This window comes from Gavialis gangeticus, unplaced genomic scaffold (assembly GCF_001723915.1).
Source record: "Gavialis gangeticus isolate Ggan-Ray unplaced genomic scaffold, GavGan_comp1, whole genome shotgun sequence".
Classification (NCBI taxonomy): Eukaryota; Metazoa; Chordata; order Crocodylia; family Gavialidae; genus Gavialis; species Gavialis gangeticus.
The window spans coordinates 58,859,461-58,868,294 of NW_017729024.1; the positions used below are offsets into that span (position 1 = coordinate 58,859,461).

Sequence of the window (8,834 nt, forward strand, 5' to 3'; positions counted from 1 at the left end):
TGGTATGTTTTGTGCTCATTATGGGCAGTACGTAATGGCATTTAAAACTAGCCTATTTGACATGGTGGTAGAATTGACATACATATCCTGAGTTTTATACACCATATTTACTCAATTAAAACACGGACCCCTTCCCTCCATGTTAAAGTCTCTCATCTTACCACTGGGTCCCACACTGCTGCTCTGAGTGCCCCACCCCCCAAGCGGGAGACATGGACCAGCTGGGACCCAACCCTGCTCCGGGGCTGCCCAGACTGCGCCTGCCCCACACCCGGGCTGAAGGAACACTGCTCTGAGGCACTCTGCTCTTCCCAGCGTGGGCCATGCCAAGGAAGGTGTTGCTTACCCCCCACTCCCTGGGCTCTGAGTCCCAGCCTCCCACACCCTACTCCCAGGGCCAGGCTCCAGCCAGAACTTGCTTCCCCTTAGCAGAGCAGCCAGGGCCACATCCTGGGGCTGAGAAGGGTCCCAGAGACACTGAGATGAGGGGAGAACCTGCCCCCGCTAGCCCTGGGCTCCTGGCTGCTCCCTATATCCACTCCTATACTTCTGTGCCGTGGCTTAGTGGCCCCCCTGCCCAAAACGCAGCTAGCCTGCATGGCAAAAAACCTGCCCCGCCCTAAACGGTGCCAAGTCGGGGGACAGTTTCGGGGGGGGGGGCACGTGCCCTCCTATTCCTGCCCTACCAGTTGCCTGTGGCAGGGACCCAAGGCTGTGGGGGGCCAGAAGTGGCATGGAGGTGGGAAGGGGGTGGGGGCCTGAGATTGCAGAGGGAAAAGTGAGGTTGGAGAAGGGAAGGGGGGCAGGGACCCAATGCTGTGGGGGGCAATAAGCATCACAGAGGGGGCAAAGGGGTGGAGGCCTAAGTCTGTGAGGGGCAGGCACAAGGGGGATAAGTGGGGGGAGGGGACAAATGGCAGGAGGCAAATGGCCTGCTTCCCCACAGCCTAACCTCTTACTGCAGTGGTCTCTAATCTTTTTAAGTCAGAGATCACTTTCTGAATTAAAAAGCAACCCAAGATCCACTGTGTGCTGCCATCCCACCTCCCCCTTTCCCAGCCTGCAGGTCAGTCTGTGGGGAGGGAAGGAAGGGTCAGTTCAAGGCAAAGGGAGAAAAAATTATTGGGTGCACACACCCCCAGCAGGTAAGTCTGTGGGGGAAGGGGCAAGGGGAGGGGAAAGGGTTGTGGGGGTGGGGGCAGATTGAGGCCCCAGCCATGAGGAAGGGAGCCGGGCATAGGCAGGAGCAGGGTCTGCAGTGAGTGTAGCCCTGGCCAGGGCAGGTGGTGGGACAAATGGAGGCCCAGGGAGCATGTGCCCCCCAGGCCTCTACTTGTCCCCTACTCCCCCCAGCTCCACTCCTGCCTGTGCCCCATCCCTCCCTCACCACTGGGGCCTCGATCTGCTCCCACCCCATGGCAGTGAGAGAGGGAGTGTAGTTGGATCAGGGGCAGGTCCTGCACAGGTGGGTCACAGGACAGAGCCGTGAGAGGTTTGTCTGGGGGGCATGGGGAGGGGAGGCATGCGGCCCAGGAGGCCAGCTGCTGCTGTATGCCAGATAATAGACACCACTGTCAAGCACTGCTGCTGTCCCACTGCTGCCTTATTGCTTTGAGCTGCTGGTCCTGAACTGGGGGCAGCCTGTGTCAGCCATGTGGCGCTGGGGATGGAAGCAGGACTGGAGTGGGGCAGCTGACAAGGAGTGGCAGCTCAGGCTGGGCGGCGGCACTCCCAGGCAGCTGCCGCACTCCAGTCCCGCCTCCATCCCCAGCACCGTGTGGCTGACACAGGTTGCCACCAGTTCGGGACTGGCAGCTCAGAGCAATAAAGCAGCAGTGGAACAGCAGTGGTGCTCAGTAATGGTGTCTTTTGTCCAGCACGCAGGGCAGCCAGGGCCTGTGGCACAAACAGGTCCTGGCTTGTGGTGCAGATTTGGCAAGCCCCCTGGAAAGAGTCCAGTGCCACCCCGGCCCCAGCCTGCAGCAGCCGCCGAACTGGTGAGCATGCAGCTCCGGGGACACCGTCCCCATTCCCTCCCACGCTGCATGCCCCCCATGTCCTGCCCATACAGGGCCTGCCCCTGCTCTAGCCACACTCCCTCTCTCACTGCTGCTGCAGCCATCCATACTGCCTGGTGTTTGGGGGTGGGGAGCACATGCCCCCCGATCTGTGTGTGACAGAGGCAGCTGCAGTTGTGGGCTGGGCTTTGAGTCCCAAGCCCTGCTGCAGCTGGCCCAGGAGCGGCTTGATGCTACATGCCTCTTGCTGATGGGCTGAGCCTCATCCCCTGCCTGCCTAGCAGCAGGACGCACATTGCATTGGGCCACTCCTGGGCCAGCTGCAGTGGGGCTCCAGGCACAAAGTTCAGCCCACAGCAGCAGGTGCCTCACCCCACACACAGATTGGGGGTACATGACTTTTGGGGCCCCCGCCAGGGTGCGTGCAGCAGTGGGAGCCCCCATGAGCGCCTAGACAAGCCACCCAGGCTCTGACCCTCACTCGGCCCGTCTGGCTGGGGCCCCACTCACCTGGTGGCAGGGGGCGTGGCTTATCCTAGCCATGTGTGTCCTGCCACTCACACATCCTGCTGCTCCCAATCATGGTGCCTCTGACAGTCAATCTCAGTCTGGCGGGGGCTTAGCAACCCCCCAGACTGAAATCAACTGTCAAGGGCTCCCCGATCAACTGGTAGATCGTGATCCACCAGTTGGTGACCACTGTCTTACTGCCTGCCCCCCACTGCCTGCTCTACTGCGTACCACCCCCACTACCTGCTCCATTACTGCCCCCCTCAACCTGTCCCCCAGCACTGCCTGCAATGGTGCAGGAGACAGATTTAAAATAAGCCTCCAATAATTAGATTCTATACATGGAATATTACAACAAATGCATAAATTTTCCATGAATAGAATCTAATTATTGAGGGTTGTCATAAATTCAGTGTTGTCTTATATTCAAGGAAATACAGTGAATGATTCCTAGTACAATTAAAATACTACAAATCTGAGTATAGGATGTGACAGAAAGACAGCTTATTGAGCCAAGAATTGCATGCTCTTTATATTATTTATGATTGTGACATGGTATGTTATAGAAAGAAAACTGCTCTGTTTTTTGGTTCATTTTATGCTTCCATCATCTTAACATTTTGAAACCAGCTACCATAGGATAAATAGCAAAAATAAAAATTACAGACCTTAACAGCTGATCCTCAAGGCCAGATCTGGTTACAGTGAAATTGATTATAGTGACCTTGATGCACACCTGTAGAATGAACACAGTCAATGACTAAACATTACACGTGTGTAGGTTAATACAAGAAAATCAGAGGATTTGCTATGAATAAGAGTGCAACCCAGCGTGAAGATATGGTCTACCTGAGAAACCATTCCTCATCAAAACTCTAATTTGCGGTTGTTAAAAAACTTCCCATTTAGGCTGAAAGTTTATATGGGTGGGCTCTGTCCAAAAATAATTTATTGGCAAAGTTTGAGGAAACTTCTGAAGTGAAGAAAGGATGAAAAAGTAATTTTTCACTTTGTAAAATAATTGTCCTCATTATTGTTTCATGTTACATAACTCCCAAAAGGCTAAGACTTTGGAATCTTACACATATTTAGTCTGCAATGACTAGTAAGGGAGCTGGAAGTAGGGAAGATTTTTTAATGCCAAAAGTGAAGGTCCTGAAAATTCAAAGTCTGGTGTATTCATAGGAAGCAACAGTATTAACTTTTAAGCAGTAATCTTAAATATGGATGTGGTGTGCAGGTTTGTGCGGTTATGTGTCTAGTCCAATAAACTGATCTAAACATACAAGTTGTGATTTTCAGACCCAAGTAACTATAATTCCCAGTTTGTGTTGCGATGCTCAGCAATTCTGAAAGTCAGCCTGCAGTCACTTAAAACTGATATAGTCACCTATTTCACAGGGGGGTGGAATGCATAAGAAACACATCTTTAAAATATTGTATAGGTAAAAAGAATGATAAAGGTCAATGGCACCCAAGCTTTAATAGACCAAAAGACTTGGATATGTGCTACATATACAGTGGTGTAAACACAAAACAGACACATGACATATGGTGCAACTTGGAGTGTATAATTTTCCTAAGAAAAATCAAGCATAATGTATCATTGTGCATTATACTGGTGTAAGTATTGTATGTCTGGAACTATCCTAGAGTAGCAGTATGGTATAGGTAAACAGACTATTACTTATTTATCCACCAGCTATTGGCAAGGAACTATAAAATAGCACCTACTACAAGTATTTACTAAGGAATAGATGGCAGTCCATTTGCTCAGCATCTCGTGAAATTTACAGGAGTGTACAAAAACAGTATAAAAGATGCTATTTGAAATGCATCATGTTTCCAGGCTGGAACTTCTAAATACCTGGCTGTTGTTCCTGTTCTAGGGACTTCAGACCATGCAGTCTATTGGAACAGGAGCACTTTTTTAAAAAATTATAAAATCAACACAGGCTCAGAGAAGTTAGGTGACTTGCCAAGCTTCAAGTCACATGAGACCCAAGATTAGAAGTCTGCCTACGCCCTAGCCCATGTATAGTTATAGTGTTGCTCTTCAACTTGACTAACCTTAAATATTGAGGGCAGAATCCCATTTCACTTTAAGAACATAGGTGGCACATGTGCCACAGTGTAATGAACGTTTTTGGCATTCCATACCTCTCTCCTACCCTCCTTTTGAAGCTGACCCATAACAACATGCATTTAATAGTCATTTGGCAAAATAGAGAATAGAAGGGAAATATCTATCCTACCAGAAGTAAGGGAAAGTGGACATTTCTGTGATCCGAGCTGAATTTCAAGCTGTGTATAAGCACCCAAACCAGAATTTATGTGGCTGGGGAAACACCATTTAGATGCACAGACCGAAATATGATTTGGTCCCTGGACTGACTAACTTTCAAGATGTTGTTCATCTATGGCTTATTACACTATGCATAGGATCTAAATGATAAAACCTAAATATATAAATATAAAAATGTTCAAAAAAATATACACAAAGTAAATGATCAGAAATGGAGTAAGTGTCAATTACTGTAAAAGATGCATCTTGATCAAAATATGACACTGAAGTTATCTAGGCTAGATTATTGTACACCACTGTAACAGGCTATGACCCCAGGGTTAGCCATGACACACCCTGATGGTCACCCTGCTCCTGTTATGTCCTTAAGTCCCTTATACATTCTCCCCTTTCTGCTTTTCTGCCATGCCTTGATGAAAATAATTACTTAGAAAAGGGAGGCTGCCCTTGGGATACCTGAGCGAGATCTCATCTGCTCCTGAGCTTAGTCTCCTTTACTCAGCACCTTCACTGCTTATTACATGGCTCCAACTGCCCCTTACACCATGCCCATGCCTTGCAGATGTTACCATTCACTCTCTAGCTGTCTCTCTCTGCCCACACCCAGGCACTTTACCCATCTTGGCTACTCCCGGTTGTGGCCCTGGGTTCCTGACCCTACTATCAACACTCCTGAGGTACTGAGCCCCTGGCCCTAAGTCCAGCCTTCTCTGGACTCTGGGTCCCTGATCCTGTTGGTCTCTGGATATGGCCCTTACAGACTTCAGTCCCTCTCTCTAGACTAGGGGTAGGCAGTTATTTGAGCCAAAGGGACACATAGAGAGTTTTGGTGAGCAATCATGCACTGGGTCACCCTAACCCCCCCACAAATTCCTTAAGTGGCACTGCTTTGTGCTAGGCTGGGCAGCTTGGATGCAGCTGTTGGCAGGTGGAGAGCAGAATCCAGGGCAGGACAGGCAGTAACAGCACAGGGCCAGGGCTGGGGCAGAGCTGTGATCCACAGCTTCCATGCCCCTGCAACGGGTGCTACTTCTGCAGGCAGAGGCATAAGGGGAGTGGATTGCAGCTCTGCCCTGGGCCCTGGCCCTGCACTGTCACCACCCAGAGATCCCAGGGTCATGGAGACTGGTGGGTACACAAATGGCAGAGCGTGTGGCCAAGAGGATGGGATAGGGCTCTGGGAAAATGGGAAGCTGCATTTAGGAGCAAGACGCGTGGGCAGGGCCAGGTCTGGGATCTTGGGTGCAAGGCCAAGGCCTGGGACAGAACCACAATCTGCTCCCTGCATGCCCCTACCTGCAGAACCGGCACCTGTTGCTGGGCAGGCAAGCAGTGGATTGCTGTCACCACCCTGCAATCCTGCTGCATAATCCTGGCCTCATCTACCTGTCCTGCTCCCTTACACTGCTCCTCACACATTTGCAGCTCCATCCCATCTGCCTGGCTGCATTCCCTACCCACATTTATGTCCTGCTGCAGTGGTGGGGGCAAATGGGCTGGGGTACCCAGGCAGCGGGGCTGGGTCTGCTGGTGGTGGCAGCAGGAAGGAGCTCCTACTGCAGGGGGGTGCCGGGAAGCAAGTCTGGCCACCATGCCATCCCAGCCCCTCTGTTTGCCTGGGGGCAGTGGGGCTGGCCATGGGTGCCATGGCCTGGGTTGTACCTGTGCCTGGGGCAGTGTAGGAATGAGGGACCTGCCTTGGGCCAGATTTGGCCCATGGGCCATATTTTGTCCACCCCTGCCCTAGACCCTGGCCTGGTTCCTAGGCCAGTTGAGATCTCCAGGCTCCCCAGCCCCAGTAGTCTCCAGCTGTGGCCCGTCCATGACACTGGCCCCTCCTGTGCCCTGGCTCCTCTCCTAGGGCAGTTGAGAGCTCTGGGCTCCTTGTCCCTGCTCACCCCCCCTGGGCTATGAGTCTCTGACTTTGCCTACAGGTCCCTGACCCTCCTTGCTCTCACGACCATTCAGCTGTGGCCCTGCTCTTTGGCCCTGGCCCCTATTTTCTGGGCCCTTGCCCTGCTTCTGGGCCAGATGAGACCACCTTATCTCCTCTTGTCTCAATCCCCACACCACCAACTTGCTTACCCTACCTTAGGTGTCTACCAGGAGCCTAGCTGCAGCCCTGCAGTTGAGTAGTTTTTCACATCCCAGCTGCCAGGATCAGACTACTGCCCAGCTCAGGCTCTGGGCTTCAATCTTGTAAGCCCAGCCCCCTTTTGGGTCATGTGACTCCTGATTGCCTCCTGGCAGACTGTTCCATCTGCAGCCTGTCTTCTCAAAGTAGGAGGAGCATCAGGCGTCCTACTAAAACCATTCACTTAAGAAACAAAAGGAAAGGTTTTTCTCCCCTTTCTCACCACTTTGAAATGTTAATAAAAAATATCTGAGAGAGAAATGGGACCTGGAAATGGGAAAATGTGCAATACTTTGGATCAGCTGAAGCTGATAATGTCTTTCCAAGAATGACTGATTATCATTTGGCTAGTATGGTACTAGTTTAGAATGCTGCATTATACCTCTGGAAGGTAGTGTGGATTTGGTAATTTCGTTATCATGTAGAACCTGAAGTTTTTATCGTAATCAATGTCAGAATCTCCAAGGCGAATGAGCATTCTTCCACCAGAAACAAAGGTCTGCTTCAAAAGAATAGGCTCCAGAGCAGGGTCCAAGGCTTCCTTGAGCTTTAGGGGGAAAAAAGTATATTTTTATATTTAACTGGTAACAGAAATACCGCAGTATAAAACAAAATTAAATTAACACTGTCCACTTTACACAAGAAGAATACTATTCTGTTGTTCTCTTACACTTCTCTGTCTCTGTTTTTCTTTTGTGGAAGGATAAGTTTAGAATTAACCATTCAGATCTTACCAAATATTGTCCTCATCACAAATTCTGCATTTTTAACAGTGGGCAGACAATCAGTTTTACTACAGAAAATAAATTTAAGTGTACTTGACTAGTCAATGGTATAGCAAACCTCAGTGTTGAAGCAAATGAATGTGCATTGAACATACATAAAACATTACTATCAAGATAAGGAAACATTGTTTACTAAACTGAGAACTGAAAGTATAAAACAAGATTGACCCTACAAAGACTTATGTTCATGTGTTCTTAAGCGCCTTTTATTCAGACAAATAGTCACAATGAAATCAATATGCTTAAAGTGTTTTCTTAGAGGTTACTCAGAACCTGCAGGAATCAATCCAGTAAAGGACACGTTTTCCCCACTCGCACTGTTCTTTATCATCTGTGTTATGGACCAGGGTGCCCTGATAGTCCTATATCTTTTTAATGGGAACAGTTGAGAGAGGATGGGCATAGTTTGGATCCCAGAAACAGCAAAAATAAACCAAATTTTGATATGAATTCAACAGAACTCTTCAGCATGTGCTTAAATCCATTTCTACTTAGCAAGTGGTTAATGACACACATAAATTCTTTGCGGAGTTGTGCTCTACACATATATTTAGCCGGTGAACAGATGACATATCTCTCTAGATTAAGAGGGTATGTATATACTCATTTGGAGACCTGGGTGTTCTGTTGGATCTGTGGTTAATTCTGGATGATCAGACAGGAGCGGCCAAGAGTAATTCTTTCCACGTTCACATGGCAAGGAGTGTTATTTTTTGTTAGGCATGGACCCCCAAGTGAATTATTTACCATATTTACTTGATTCTAAGGTTTCCTCCACCCCATTTAACATAGGGGGAGAAGCCCCTTGTCTTAGAATAGAGTATGGGGGGGGGGAGGGGCAGCTGGCTGCTGTGGCTTGGGCTGCAGCCCCTTACCTAGGGTTGGGTCCATAGCTGCAATTGCTGCCTGCCTCCCCCCACCCCAATCTTTGCACACTTCCATCTTCCCTCTGCAGTCTCTTTCCCTCATCTCCCCCACTGCTAGTATCCTCTGCTCCCTACCTGCCCCTCCCCCCCCCCCCTTCACTTGCTCTGCACCAGCAGGCAATGTCCAGGATGCAGCCAGGAGAACTGAGTATAACT

At 49.6% G+C, this 8,834-nt stretch overlaps 1 protein-coding gene across 1 annotated transcript in view; it reads right to left on the bottom strand.

The window, feature by feature from the left end:
- DNAH6 (dynein axonemal heavy chain 6) overlaps positions 1–8,834 on the bottom strand; it is a 204,400-nt gene that overhangs the window by 116,673 nt on the left and 78,893 nt on the right. The window contains exons 19-20 of the mRNA XM_019518206.1: positions 7,350–7,514; positions 3,197–3,264 (exon numbers count right to left, since the gene is read on the bottom strand). Coding sequence (XP_019373751.1) covers positions 3,197–3,264; positions 7,350–7,514 — 233 coding nt within the window. The remainder of the gene's footprint in view (positions 1–3,196; positions 3,265–7,349; positions 7,515–8,834) is intronic.